This window comes from Chenopodium quinoa, unplaced genomic scaffold, assembly GCF_001683475.1.
Source record: "Chenopodium quinoa cultivar QQ74 unplaced genomic scaffold, ASM168347v1, whole genome shotgun sequence".
Lineage (NCBI taxonomy): Eukaryota > Viridiplantae > Streptophyta > Magnoliopsida > Caryophyllales > Amaranthaceae > Chenopodium > Chenopodium quinoa.
The window spans coordinates 1,225,340-1,241,525 of NW_018743920.1; the positions used below are offsets into that span (position 1 = coordinate 1,225,340).

The following is a 16,186-nucleotide window of genomic DNA, read 5'->3' on the forward strand; positions in this document are numbered from 1 at the left end:
TTTTCATTTTCGAAACTTTATTATACTAGTTCGCATTTTGCACTAAGACGTACAATTGATAGTGGTTTTTGCAAATTATTCAAGAAAACTACTCAAGCATATTATATTAGTAATACAAATTAGATCTAAGAAACAAAATATACATAAGAATAGTAGATACTATTGTATATTGTATGTTGCAGTGTTAGGAGTTACAAATGACACTAAAAGTTCATTCTTATACACTCATATAACCTCTAATTCATAATGATGTTAACATGTACCTATAAATATGCTTTATTCTTTTGCTATTGTCAAAAAAAAAATGCTTTAATTGGATAAAAACTAATAGACACACTTAAAAATTTATTTTATTTCTGTAACACATTTATTACAAACAACAACAACAACAACAAAGTCCTAGTCCCAAAATGATTTTGGGGTTGACAACACGTATATTTAAAAACAAAAAAAAAAATGCAAATTCACAATATAAAACAACAATACATCAAATTCTTTGTATGCCACACTGTGATGAAGTCTGAAGTCCATCTTCAACAATCACGCACTTTGCCTGCGCTTTATTACTATTAACGACGAACAAATTTAGCCTTAAAACCATGCTTCATTTGAAGGTTAATGGAGATATCAGGAACAACTTGATGTCCTTGGACAGCTACTATATCATACCTTCGGATTATGGCAGCTACTACAATCTTTATTTGGGTTAAAGCCATGTCCTTTCCTTGACAAATCCTCGGCCCTGCCCCAAAAGCCAAAAACTTGTTCGAAGGCTCGATCCTAATGGTTCCTCTTTCCGTTATCCATCTCTCTGGCTTAAACTCGTTACAATCATCTCCCCAAATTGATTTCGTCCTTCCTTGGGCATACACGTCGAAGACGATTCGCATATCCGGTTTAATTTGATGACCACTGGGAAGTATGTCCGATGCAACTGAATTCTTGTGGTTGAATGGTACAGGAGGATATAATCTTAATGTGTCACATATTGCTCCATGAAGATATACCAGCTCATTTTTGTGCTTAGTAAACTTCCTTAAAAAATCGTCATTGTTATTATCATCGTCTTTTTCTACCATTATATCATTTAATTCCTCTCTAATCTTATTAGTGACAAGGGGGTTCTTGGTAAGAAGATAAAATAACCAAGAAAAAGCAACACTAGTTGTATCCCCTCCTGCTATGAAAAAATTCAAAATCGAGTCCCTTAAAAAATTATCACCAATACTACTATTTATTGGAGTTGTGTGATTTTCTACATCATTCATATAATTTGTCAATAAGTTGTCAAATTTTACCTCACTTTCTTCTTTAGGATTTCCGAATTTCCTTTCTTCTCTCTTCATAGCTATGATCTTGTTAATGAAATCGTGAAGAATTTGGCAATCTTTTTGGTATTTCTCTTCTCCTACACCCAACCATCTTATAAGTTTCCACATAGATGTTGGCATAACATGACGCCGAAAAACTACGTCTTCTATATCAACCACGGCTTGGGAGAGTGGAATAGGTGGCAAATCGAGTGAGAGAAATTTAGGGTCATAGTCCATGAGAATTTTACATACATTATCATAAGCAAACCTTTTAAACACGTCTTGCAAGTCGATTTCAACACCATGCTTAGAGACATTATCGAGCAATGGGATGAGTCTACTATCCACCTCTTCCCAAATTTTCGCCATAAAAATTGAACTGAATTTGGGATGGCCGAAGAAAGAATGAGCCAATCTTCGATGGTACTGCCACAAACTAGAATCCGCGTTAAAGATCCCATCTCCAACAATATCGAACATTTCGTTAAATTTAGGGCCTTTGACATAATTTCCGAAGCTCTTGCTAAACACATGGTGAACGTTGGAAGGGTCAACGGTAAGTATTAAGTTCATGTTGCTGAACCAAGAGCCCTTAAATTGAAACGTTAGCTGAGATGATTTCTGAATAAATTCAATGAAAAAGTCACTGACTCTGTGAAAATTTTTGAGGAGTGCAGGAAGCATCCCAACAAGAGGCCAATTAGTTGGGAGACCATTTTTGTTCCGGAAAAAGTAGCAAAAAATAATTAAGGAAATGAGCAAAGTAAAGATAACCAAGTATGTCATTGTTTGCTAAGAAATTATAGTTCTTTCTTAGGTTTGGTGGGAGAGTTTAAAAAGGCTTATGCTTCATATATTGTGAAAGAGTTCTTTATATAGAAAAAGATTGTATATACTACTCCCTTTTATAAATTGATTTGTATATGAAATGGTAGATATTTATCCCTTTAGTTCCGATAGAGGGCATTATCACAGTTAGTCCATCTCACAAACCTATTGAGATATAAATGTATATTTTGATATGATACCTATAAGCGTAAAGCAATAGGAGGACTAGTCTCTCTTCTTTTATACCTATACGGCTATACCTATAAATGTATATTTTGATATGATGCCTATAACCTATTTAGCTTTTTAAAGTGTTTAATTCTCTTTTTTTTTAACAATGTGGGACACTTGCATGTGTTGTTTGGGTAGGTTACAACATTTAATACTTTGTATTTTATTTTTCCTAACATAGACGAAAACTTTTAGGGGAAAAAGAAACACCTCTGTTTTAAGTTTGTTAAATTAGCTAAATACATAGTGATTCCCTCGGCCAATTGACCAAATTGGTAAAAAAGAAGACCCTTCATGACAATTTGGTAAAAAAAATCACTCCGGTGACAATTTGGTAAAAAAAGTTAACATTATGCTACAATTTGGTAAAAAAATAAACTCAGACAACATTTAGACCAAAAAATATGTTTTTTTTCGGGCAAACTATTCAAAAGTCCTAATTAAATATTGTTTTTTGTTTTTTTAAATTTATATTTTTATTTAAAACTTAAATTATTATGTCATCTCCTTTTTATTTTGCTAAATTTTGAATTACATAAATTTATTTCCAACCCTTTTTTTAAATAAATTGTTTATAATGGGTAGGAAAATTAAATGAAAATTACTATTTAAACCTTTTTTCGTCAAATTTTTATTTCCTTACAAAGGGTTGGAAATTTCGGTGGAAAAATATATTTTTTCTTTATAAAAAACACGAAAAAGAATGCAATCGCAAATAATTTGTTGGAAATTTTGTATTATTAGGCTTAATTGTTGCCTGAGATTATTTTTTGCACCAAATTGTCGCTAAGGGCCTTTTTTTTTTTTAACCAATCTAGTCAATTGGCCTGATTCACTCTGTCCCCGTAATTGACATGTCTTATGTTTTTTTCAATATTCATATACTAGTAACTTTGGCCCCAATTTTTTTTGTAACGGATAAATTAATAACAAATTTTATCATGATGCACGATGTTAAATGCATGAGGTATTAGTATAAAATACAGATAACTTTTTTATATTTTTTACGAATATTTAATTATATAAATCTACGGTCAAAATTGACTTGTGTGATAACTTTGATTGTATCAATTATTTTGGGATAAAGGGTGAACACATATTTTTGTTCAAAACATATGGAGAAAATTCAAATTTTCTAGAATTCCCCCTACATTTTAAAAAAATAAATAAAGGTGAGGTACATGGGCCTAATAATCACCCTATCACAAGGAAGGATCATTAAATTAGAATCTAAAAGGCTTCCTATCACAGAAAGGACTGATAGATTAGAAGAAAAAAGAAAAATACAAACTGCTACTTTTAAAAAGAAACTTCTCAAGGAAGCTAAATACAACGGCTCTTAAATAAGTTAACCAAAAGGGGAAAACTAAACCACCACATCTACGATCACAGACAGTTAGACAAACACGACCAAGATCGGCGGCGAGATGATGACCAAGCTCTAAAGGCACTAGAAGCAGTTGCATGTAGATAGCGGCAAGTGTCTGGGGTTCGACTTGAAATCGGACAAATCAAGGGTGGCGAACATCGAAATATTGCCGACACGAAGGAAACAACGGTGGTGATGATGACGAAATTTCACGAAAGAACACCAAAGCACGCAAGATCATGAAATACATAGATCTAACCCCATGGAGAACTAATTAATTTTGGTATAAACCCTTCCAAGAGAAGGGAGAAAGAGGTGAGGCGGCAACCATGGTTCATGGTGGAGGCTTAAAAAGCAAGAATAATCTGTAAATCTACCTTGTCATGAGAAGGAAAAGTAAAAAATCATGCAGAAAGAGACAAACGAAAGAGAGGAGGGCGGTAGGGAAATTCTTAAAAGAAGGGGAATTCTAGAGATGGGGCAGAGCCTCTCTCTCTAAAACTATACTCCATATTAAAGTAGAATTCCTGCCTACATAAACACCATCTAATGCATGGCATTTTGGCAAATAAGAGTCTTGATATTCGCACTACAACAATTTAAAAAAAAATTACTGAGTACAGGTTATTGTGTTTGGCTTTGTGTATTATTAGCAAAGACGAATGTAAATTACAGTGTCAACTCATAAACTCCACTGAACCAAGCAAGCTTGGTGGAGTTGGTGGGGAACTCATCTTGTGATTTTGAGATCACGAGTTCGAGCTCCACCAACTATATTGCTTGGAAGTAGGGGGACTCCCTTACCTCCCCTTTATTCTCAAGCGTTGACATGTAAATTTTAATTAATTTTTTTAATATGATACGATTAAGATTACAACTTTCTAGGGATAGATTACTTTAGGATTAATTTTATTTCTTAGAATCCTAGTTGGCATTTGTAAATATGTTTATTTTCATTAACAAAAAAAGGAGATTGTTAAATTTTGGGGGAAATATTTCTCAGTATTTTCTCATTGTTATTTTCCCATTTATAATATCCGGCCACATTACAATATATATTATCACAACATAATCTCACAATAAATCTTCTTATTTCTTCGATTTCTAATACTAGACTTCTATTAAAGATATCCTAATACTAATTACTAGGAGTCTAGCATTAGAGACAGAATGAAATAACAGATATTATTGTGATAGTATATTGTGATAATATCCCGGAGAATATCTTGTGAAAAGATATATGTGAGCTATTATGATAGATTTAGGTCGTTAAGATATTTAGGAATTTTAAGGTTAGATATTCCTATTGTCTATATATATTGTAATGTGGCTGATTATTATCAATGGGAAAAATACAATAAGAATTACAAAGAATAACTTGAAACTTAAATTTAACATGATATCAAGAGCCTAGCTAGCTAGGAAGATCCTGGGATGAAAATAAAACACGAGAGTACTCTCGTGTGGTAGAATGAGAGAATCTTAAACAGAAGAGTTCATTTGAAATGAGAGAATGAAAAAAACCTTAAACAAGAGAATTCGCGTGAGAGGAGAGGATGAAAAGTACGAGATTACGTCTAGGAGAAGAATGCATGAGAGAACCTTAATCACGAAAGTTTGTGTGAGAGGAGAGGATGAAAAAAAAAACCTTAATCACGAGAGTTTGTGTGAGAGGAGAAAATGAAATTAAAAAAACCTTAATCACGAGAGTTCGTGTGAGAGGAGAGGATGAAAAACACGAGAGTTCATGTGAGAGAATGAGATAATATTGTAGAGAATATCTTGTGAATAGATATATGAGATCTATTGTGATATATTTAGGTTGTTAAGATATTTAGGAATATTATGGTTATATATTCCTATTATTGTCTATACATATTGTAATGTGGCCAAATATTATAAATGGAAAAAATACAAGGAAATTTTGATTTTAATGCCTAAAAAAAGGCTGAAATTGGTTTTAAACACCTCAAAAAAAATTTATTTTAACACGAAACAAAATCTAAAAAATTGGATTTTACCACCACTTAACAAATTCCGTCCAAGAATTCATTAAGTGGGGTCCACGATGCCACGTGTCGCTTTGTGATTGGCCAAAAAAGAAAAAAAATTAAAAAAAAAAACACCAAAAACAACCGAGCCACCCCAGCCCCACCACCGCCACTCTTTTCTCTGCCCCTACCCAGCGCAACTTTAAGTCCCCACCACCGTAACCAACCCCCTCCCAGCCCTGACCACCGGAACCCACCCCCATCCCGAGCCCCTACCACTGGAACCCATTCCCATACCCGTAAACCATCCAAAATGAAACCCTAAATCCTAAACGACCACGAAATTGGCCACTAATGGCCGAAATTGGCCAGTTTTTGGGTTCAGTGGCCTAAACCGACCGATTTCGACCATTAGTGGCCGAAATCATGGCCGTATTTTGGGAAAGGAGGGCTGTGATTTGGTGGTGTTGGGACGATTAAGGGCTGGGGGAAAGGGAAGGGGAGGATTTTGGGGGTGCGGGTTTAGGCTAGGGGAAGGGGTGTGTCGGCCGACGGTGGGGCAAAATGAGGCGGCCGCGCTGGGTGGTGGCGGAGATTAGGGTGGCGGTGGTGGGGCTGGGGTGGCTAGGTAGTTTAAGGTTTTTTTTTAAAATTCTTTTTGCTAATCACAAAGCGACATGTGGCATCGTGGACTTAACGGATTCTTGGACGAAATCTGTTAAGTGGTGGTAAAATCATTTTTGTAGAATTTTTTATAAAGGAGTTTCATACGAGTATTATTTTCAGTGTCCGCGGTTCCCTTAATTTGAAATTTATCAATTTTCAATTACCCAGTGTGAGATATATATATATATATATATATATATATATATATATATATATATATATATATATATATATATTTCCCGTGCAATGCACGATTGTTAAATATTTTTGACAATAATATTACAAAATATAAAGTATATAAAAGATATTCTAAAATATTTTATTTGGGTATATATGGAATATGATTGTCAAATAGGAAAAATAATATCATTAAGGTATAAATAATTTACTTAAAGAGTTTGCAAAAAAAACAAAAAATCGAAAAAGGCGGGAAAATTTTATACAAGGTAATGACAAGTGTCATGGAAGAATTTGCTTGTAGTATAGATTAATAGATTATTCTCATATCAATTGATGAATTCTTGTAAACATGTACTACCACTTGATCTCTCTTGCGTTTTTTTCATCCAATTCAATTTTATTTTTTTTGGGTTTATACGAAGTATTCTTTTTTTTTTTTTAATTCTTTTTTTTTGTGTGTGTATGATCAATGTCAATTATGAAATTTATATCTAATACCTGAGTCTCTTGCGATTATTTTTCAATTTAATAAAGTTAACACTAATCAGTAATCTGAGACTACACAAAAACCTGATTTATAAACATTTTCATTTTTATTAAAACAAATGCGACAATGACGAAATACAATCCGAAACTTTCATGAGTTAATTTCAGTATTTCATCATATAAATATTCATCTTTCGTCTGAGGTTGCATAATTTCAGTGTACCGTGTTACCAATTTCAAAGGCTATAAACCTGGGTCGGCTTAGCTTTATGTTGTTTGGAAGTGTTCAAATGTGTGGCTCATCTATAAGCAATAAGCATATTTGTGAGTATGAATAGAGAAGTGAAAAATTAACCGAACCGACATACAGTAATAATAGTCAGTGACCGCCAATGATCTTTAAAGTAAGGGGTCTAAAAAAAAAAATTGGGTTGTGCTCTACTTGAATAGAACTACGGTAGTATAGAACTTTAAGTTAAGAAAGAGATATTCGGAGTACGGAGTATTAATTAGAGGAAAACTATTTGCCCCACATAAATCTTAATTACTCACGAGAGAGAACGTAAAATAGAATAAGGTCAATTTTTTTTTTTTTTTTTTTTTTTTTTTTTTGTGTGTGTGTGATCAATGTCAGTTATGAGGTGGGCGTTATCTCCAACGGCTAGAGAAGCTAGGGTTAGGAGATTAATTTTGTTGCTATAATTATATAATCACTTGTATTCAATAGACACAAGCTAAGCTCACTTACGCATTCAATACTTATTCTTACGCACTAAAGCTCTTTGTAATCAACATATTCATAGTGAATCGGTGGTATTGCTCTCACCCGCAGTTTTTCCCACATTATTTGGGTTTTCTGCGTCATCAAAATAGCTTGTTATTTGCTTTACTTAGTTTACAATCCATTTATCATTCTTTGTCTAGCCGTCGGTCGTCCCAGCCTTATGTCGCCCTTAGGCGAAAGTTGGCATAAATAGCCTTCATCTTGTGACTATATGATTACATGATCAAATCTCTGCCAACTTCACGTTCTTAGGGAGAGAATCCTTTACCCATTTCTTCTCACTTTCAAATAATCCTGAAATACGGAGTAATTAAAGTTGTCATTTTGTCAAGGCCAGGGCTTTCCACGCTTGTTTGTACTTCTTCACTCCTAATGGAGTAATTTATCATTCATGCTCATTCAATGCCGGCAATGGTGGATTGTAATGTCATTTTCTATTCAATGTGCATGACAACTTAATTTTGATAATTGAACATAATCACCAAATTTTGTTAAAATTTCTGTAAATAATGTCACCTATGTCGACAGGGGAAGAAAATTTTTTAGATCTAAACAATCCCAAGATCTAACCTAAGCTGTGATACCATGTAAGATATTATAAATCTCTTTAATTAGAGTGATTTCCATTGATCAATATTTATAGGGTTACAATGAAAGTCCTAATCATATTAGGTAACTAACAAGATATGTAAAGATATCGTAAAGATATTCTCATACAAAATATATCCTAAACCTAGGATGAGAATAGGGTTTTCTCTCTAGGTTTCTCCTTGAGAGGGTGTTTTTCCTAGTTTTTTGCTAGGGTATTTCCAGTTTTTTTAGGGTTTTCCTTCAATCTTTATCATTCTCCCTTTTTCCTCCTTCATCCTTCTCTCCTTGATCTCCATTGTGATTATTGGTAGGGGCTATTCCTTGATCAGTGGTAAGCCCCAAAATCCCTTTTTAATTGCTTATAATAATAGATCCCATCCTTACGATGGTCTTGATTGGTGTAGATGATTTCTCTTTTGTCATCGTAAGTTCTAATTTTTTTGTGGTGGTTCGTGCAGCGTTGAATCAGTTGTCAGATCAACAACTACAATTAATTGAATCAGGTTTTGTTCAATTCAAAAACTATCAAAAATCGCAAGGCCACCTTGTAGACGAAAGTTGCAGAGGACAGCGATTCAAGAGACGAAGGTATTCATCAATGTCAAATCTCACTCGCGATCGTAGTTCTACAGAATTAGAATTGTTATTTGATTCAATTTTCATTATATTTATCGTTTTTGATCTCTTTTGTAAGTGCCGTATGGCTTCTTATTAATGAATTGATCTTCCCTTCCAAAAAAAAAAAAAAAAAAAAACTTAGGATGAGAATATCCATATGGATATTCTCTATCAACTACAATCTACCAATAAGAATCACATAATAATAATCTTCATTGCCCACATAAATTAAGGTCCTGTTCTTTAAAGCTGCTTTGCTGAATCTGCTCTACTCTGCTCTGCTGAAATGTGCTCTGCCCTGCTCTGCTTAAAACTAATAATTAATAATAATAATTAAAATTTAATAAAAATAAAAATAAAAATAATTATTATTTATTAATAATAACTAATATTTATAGATAATAATAATTAATATTTAATAATAATAATAATTAATCATTTATAAAAATAATAATAATAAGAATTAATATATAATATTAATTGATAATAATAACTAATATTTAATGGTAATAATTAATATTTTATATTATTTAACACATTTTCAAATGTTATAAAAAGAGTAAAAAAATTTAAAAATAATAATAATAATAATGATAGTGATAGTGATAGTGATAACGATAACGATAATAATAATAATAATAATAATAATAATAATAATAATAATAATAATAATATACCACGTACCACTAATGTACGTATTTGTTGTAAGGTGGACATGATGACAATAATGTCTAAACTGTATAACATGAATTACATAACATTTCCATCCTAAACCAAATACGTACATTAGTGGGACATCCTCAATAACTTGTGCTATGAATTACTATATCAAATGTAACATCCTCAAATCATACACTAGTGGATACCATTGTATGATTACTAGGTAATCACAAGCCATGCTCGGATTTGAAATCAATACATATATAAAAAAAATCAAAATTTACTCAATATGGATTTGTAATTGTTTTCTATTATTTTTATAAAATATTTGGTTTAGGAAATGTTATGTAATTCATGTTATACAATTTATCTTTTTAAAAAAATTTATACTACGTATATAATAAGGAGAAATACAGTTTAGAGAAAAACAAATTGGTTTGTTCAATTAATGATAAATTTTTTATTTTTGAGGGTATGCCTAGTTAATGCAATGATTTATTTCTAGTAGATGACAAAACTATACAGATCTAAGCTAATAAAATAACTTTTAAGTTCAAAGGATATAGTGTCACCATAAATTATCTTGGAAAAATATTAAATAGATTTCTTCCCAATATAAACAAAAAAAAAATATAACAAATGTAAATTTAGTATGTATTATAAATTTTAGTTTTTTGTTTGGATTACTTGGGAATTAAGGGCTTAATTGTTTAGTTTACCTTATTTTTTCTTATTTAATCTAATCTGATTTAATTGTCTAATTTGACAAAAAATTGACCTTCGATATATGATAATTAGTAAAGAAAAAAATATATCAAATGGGGATCTTGATAGATTTGTAATAATATGTATTTTATTAATATATAATTTTTATAAAACTACACATAAAATGATAAAGTGTGTCAGAGCTTTTTTTTTTTTTTTTTAATTTGAACTTATTTTTTAAAATTAAAAGTATTTGCATATTTTTAGGAGTAAAAATAGTATGATTTATGTTATAAACTACTCCGTATTTTACAAAACAAAAAAAAAATTAAAAAATAAAACCTTAATTAGTAACATTTGGAAACTGAGAGGGATAATAAATTAGAGAAATTATTGGTATATTTCATACTTTCTCCGTTTCAAATTAGTTGACACATTTTAATTTTTGACTCTATTTTTAAATTTTATTTTGACTACACATTATTTGTGAATTACCTAGTATAGATATGAAAACATATAGTCTTGTGGAATCTTGTATGTTAAATCTTTACGTTCCCATGTGATTAAAATTCAAATTTTAGTAATTTTTACAATAGTATAATGAAAAATATTTTTGATTGAATTTTCTCATTGACAAACATAATAAAAGAAACGTGTCAGCTAATTTGAAACGAAGGAAGTATATTTTTGTCGGTACATGGATAAGTGATTCCACAAATATGGAATCAAATTACAATAATATCGGCAACCTATAAAGTAGGATATTTATTATAAAATCGTAGGGGAATAAATTACATGATCAGTAATATGTGTTTGTTTGGTTAACCTAAAAAATGGGAGAAGTTGAAATTCGTGGACAATACAATTTTAATTGTTTTGATAGCTTAAAAAAATATAGAGGAATAAAAATATTAGAAAATACTTCTTTCGTTCCAAATTAGATGACACGTTTTGACTTTTGACACTATTCATTAACTTTATTTTTACTGACATTTGTGATTTATAAGTACAAATAAACATAGTCATGTGGGATAGATTCATTTCAATGTATACTTAATTAAAATTCAATTTTTAGTATTTTATTTTTACAATAACATAATTAATTAAAGCTATATTCGATTAAACTTTTGCATTGACAAGCATGATAAAAAAAGTGTCATCTAATTTAGAAAAATTTTATAATATTTAATTCATTTCTCTCACCTAGGGGACCCAACATAAATCATATTTTATTAATTTTATATTCTCTCTCCTCCAATTCTCTCCACCACTTTTGCTTTTTACAATTTTTTATTCTTCCGCCTACTCCACTAACTCCATATTTTATTACTTTCTCCAATTTCTCCTAAAACTCCGTACATGGAGAAATGGAGCAAGTATTTAAAAACGGAGGGAGTAGTTTAGTAGTAATATACATTAGTTGCATACTTAGGTCATACTTTTATTTGCATTTTATCTAGTTCTTGCTTAGTGGTTTTAACTTTGCTTGTTTTGTTTCGAAAGGTTTGTGTTTCCTTCCCCAAATTTCTGGTTTCAAGCGATTTATTGCGTGGATAATGAGGACCCCGCCAAAATCTAACTTAGATTTCATCATGTATTGTCAGATCATTTATGAGAAGTGCTGAAAGCATCCCAACAAGGGGGCAATTATTAATTAGTTGGGAGCCCATTTTGTTGCAAAATACTACTCAAATAAGTAAAACAAAACAAAGGAGAGAAGTAGTGCGACTATTGATTTGGTTTGTCTAACGTGTGGCCATGATTGTGACACACATTAAGTTACGAATAAATTACTGTTTTCTTTTAAATACAACACACTTTTTGGTACGGTTTATAAAAAGTTTATTAGAGTAGGTAAACGAGCTATTTTATTAAAATAATTTCGACATCAAAATTAGAGAAGGCTTAAGTACTACGTGTATAAATTATTTAATTAATTTTTCCCGTTACATAACTTAATCTCTTTCTCAAAGTGCATGCAAGAAGGTGTGTTAGTTGCATTTAAAAGAAAATAGAGAAAGTATTTTTTAACAGTTTAGTTGTCAAATTAAAAAGAAAATATGGTTTAAAAACTAAAAGAGTAAATTTGAGAATTGCTCTATTTTTACATTTGGAGCCAAAGTTCATCAACTTTGACCGTAAATTTTTATTGATCAAAATTGAAAAAAACACAATATTGTGGGATCTTCTCCAATTCAATTCATACGAACTTATATTTTCAAAATAATTTTCGGTAAGTAGGATGGGGAGGGGGGGTGTGCTAGAGGTGGGGTAGTCAACGGTGGTCAACTAGGTTGGGTGGGGAAGAGGTGTCAGTGGTGGTGGTGGGGTGGCTACATTAGTTATAGGGTTTTAAAATATTTCTGTATTTTTTTAAAACCAATGATATGGCAACATATGGCCAACATTGTGGACCCCACTAAATGGATTCTTGGACGGAATCCATTAAGTGGTGTAAAATCCATTTTTTTGACCTTTTTGTGGCGTACAATACTTTGTAAAAGTTTTTGTTTTTTATAGGGGTGAGCAAAAAATTAGGGTACCGTAAATCGGAATTGGAATCTGTTAGGAACCGCAGGTTCTGGAACCAGAACCTATAAAAGAGGTTCCGGTTCCGGGTAGTAAAATTGAGAACTTATTGCAACAGGTTTCAGTTCAAGTTCTCAATTTTTTGAAACCGGAACCTTTAGGGTACCCTGTAACCTGTTAAAAGTATCACTTAATTTTAAATAATTATACACCAATAACTTATTTTTTAAATAATAAATAATTATAAATATACGATTTAAATTTGTTAGACAACTACTATTAGGGCCTGTTCTTTTGAGCTTTTGGGCAGAGCAGAGCAGAGATTAGTAGAGCAGTGCAGGACAGGGCTTCCACACACTGCAAAGCAGAGCAGAGCAACTCAAAAGAATAGGGCCTTAGTTTGTTTATTTTGCGAGTTGTAAACATTAAAAATTAGTGACCAACCAGATATCTTATTAAAAAAATCTAAAAAAAGTTAGTATTTATATTACAAGATAGGGTACCCTAAATCGGAACCGGAACCTGTACGTTCCGGTTCCGGTTCCCAATTTCCAGGAACTCGTCCAACAGGTTTCGGTTCCCATTTTGAGGAACCCTGTTATGCTCACACGGTCAACCCTAGTTTTTTAGTGTCGTGTTTTTTGTGGCATTAAAAATCAAAATTTCTAAAATGTTGCCACGTATCTTTTTTAATATCTCTAAATATTAATAAATTATAATTATAAAAAGTTGATATTATGAAAATTTACATCGAGGCAATTTTAACAAGATTTCAATTAACTATTATATCTATATATAAATCAATTTTGAAAAGAGAAAAAACGCTATGTAATCACAAAAATTTAATTAAATTAGAGTTTGTGAACAATATAAAAAGACAACGCATGTCAATTAATAGCTAAACTTGTGTGGATCTAGTTCACAATAATATTATTGCAGACCTGAGCTCCATGTACGCGCAACTGACTGTATTATAAACATAGTGACCTTAATTTTAATATAGTAACCTTTATTAAAACTTGTGTGACCTTTAATATTATTGTGAATTTGATTTACGGTGTTATATTGAATATAGTGACCCTAATTTTAATACAGTAACCTTTATTATTAAAAATTTTATTAATATAAATTATTCTCTTATGAATTAACCTATTGTGATAACAAAATGACATTTTTTTATTAATAAAACGATCATAGTGTTCCTAATATTAGTGACTCACAATAAATTATTGTGAACCAAGTACGTCTATTTAATATTTATACGTCAATTAATAATGAAGATAAGAAGTATATACAAAGTATATCACTACGCTATGCACTGTGAGAGATTTTTTTCTATAAAAATATTGATTCATTTGTTAAAAGTCTTACAATATCTTAAAAAAAAATTAAATCCAACAAATACGTAATCAAATAAAAATAACTAATAAGCAAAGTTATGATTGTTAGTTATTGCTTATTTTTGTACATTCTTCATACCTTATTTCATATTGTTGTGGTTCATCGCCTTATTTGCCAATTGACGAGGGAGTATATCAATATGTTTGTAATCAAAAAATTAACCAATTTTTCGATCCAAAGCACATTAATCACATCAATACTATTATTTTAAAACAGGATGTTGGAGGGACAATTGTCCTCCTCTTGTTTTTCTTGTTTTAAAACAATTTAATTACAACAACAAAAAAAAAAACACCTCTTCCATCCCAATCCCCTAATCATTCCTATTCAAGAAAATAATTGTTTCCATCAAAAAAAAAAAAAAAAGAAATAGAAATTCAATCAAATATCTCTTCTACATCTCTTTCATCCCAATCCCCTAATCATGCCTATTCAAGAAAATAATTTATTGGATCAAAAAATATATAAATATATATATTATTAAAACAAAAATTCAATAAAACATCTCTTCCGATCGACCGAATTTGCAAATCTATACTATCTATATCTATACTAATATTTTAAAATAGGAACTTTTGTAAGTCATACAAAGTGCCACGTGGCATCTCCCTAATATCCATTTGTAGTTACATATTTTTATATATTTTTAATTAATTTAAATAAAACCTTTCATTTATGTCTTTTCATCATATAGTTAATTAGTTTTCTATTTCTTTGGATAAATGCACTCTTTCAATGTTTATTTATTTATTTAGGAAAACTCTTTCAATTTTTATTATGAATCTTAATAGCCTCCAACAATAGTTACTGAAACCTTCAATTTCCAACTCTCATCCCAAATGATAGTCATTATAACTTAGAAATTCTCTTCTTTCTCCCCATTTTTGCATGTCGAAAATTTATTTTCCTTCCTATTTTTCTAATTTGAATTATACAACCTTACATCGCAATTGAGTTGATTTCCTTTCTTCCTACGAAGTATTTTTCTAATTTGAATTATACAACCTTACACCGCAATTGAGTGGATTAATTTTTGTAAGATAATTTGGCCGAATTTTGTAACGATCCGTTTCACACTTTCATCAAATTTGTCACAAAAAGGTTTGTTTTCTCTATGTTTAACTCCCGCTTTTTTTTCAATTTGCAATTTTACAATTTTATCTCAATTATAATATTGTGATAAATTAAATTATTTGTATGGAGTATAAACCCTTTGTGTGTTTTTTAGTATTATTTTTGCTAAAATTTTAAGTAAATAAGCAAAACCAAATTTTATTTGTTGGCAGAGTTACTTTTTTTGTTAATGTAATGATGTATTTTTTTTTCCTGTTAAGAATATATTGCATTACATTTATGTACGTAGTATTACATTTTAATTTACTAAAAAAGTGCGATTTGTATTTACAAATGTTTTTGATTATCTTTTTTCTAAAAAGAGTTTTTGATAAAAAAAAAAAGTCTAAATACATATATTTAGATAAAAAGATTATTCCATGTATCGCACGGGCTAAATACTAGTCAATCTTTAAACATGGAACAACAGTACAATACTAAACTCAAAAAAGTGTGTAATTGTTTTTCTTTTTTTTTTTTTTGAAGCAAGAGTAAGTGTAATTGTTATGAAACAAACAATATCGAAAAATGAGTGATTTTTGTGAATTGAAGGCGCAGAAGTACTATTTTACCGCGACTGCGTTAATAAGTACGGAATAAATTGATTGTTTACTTCAATTAAACGGCATGTTCTTTTCATCTAAACTTGATAATTTGTTATTAGACCAAATTAGACATGATCAGACTTTAGACATTTTAAGACAGAGAGAGTGATTAATTA

The 16,186-nt window shown here is 30.6% G+C and overlaps 1 protein-coding gene across 1 annotated transcript; it reads right to left on the reverse strand.

Moving 5' to 3' along the window:
- Positions 1 to 569: 569 nt before the first annotated feature.
- On the reverse strand, positions 570 to 2,099 carry LOC110687677 (alkane hydroxylase MAH1-like). Its single transcript, XM_021864304.1, has one exon. It carries the CDS (start codon positions 2,097 to 2,099, stop codon positions 570 to 572), a length of 1,530 nt encoding a protein of 509 aa, XP_021719996.1.
- Positions 2,100 to 16,186: the final 14,087 nt, after the last annotated feature.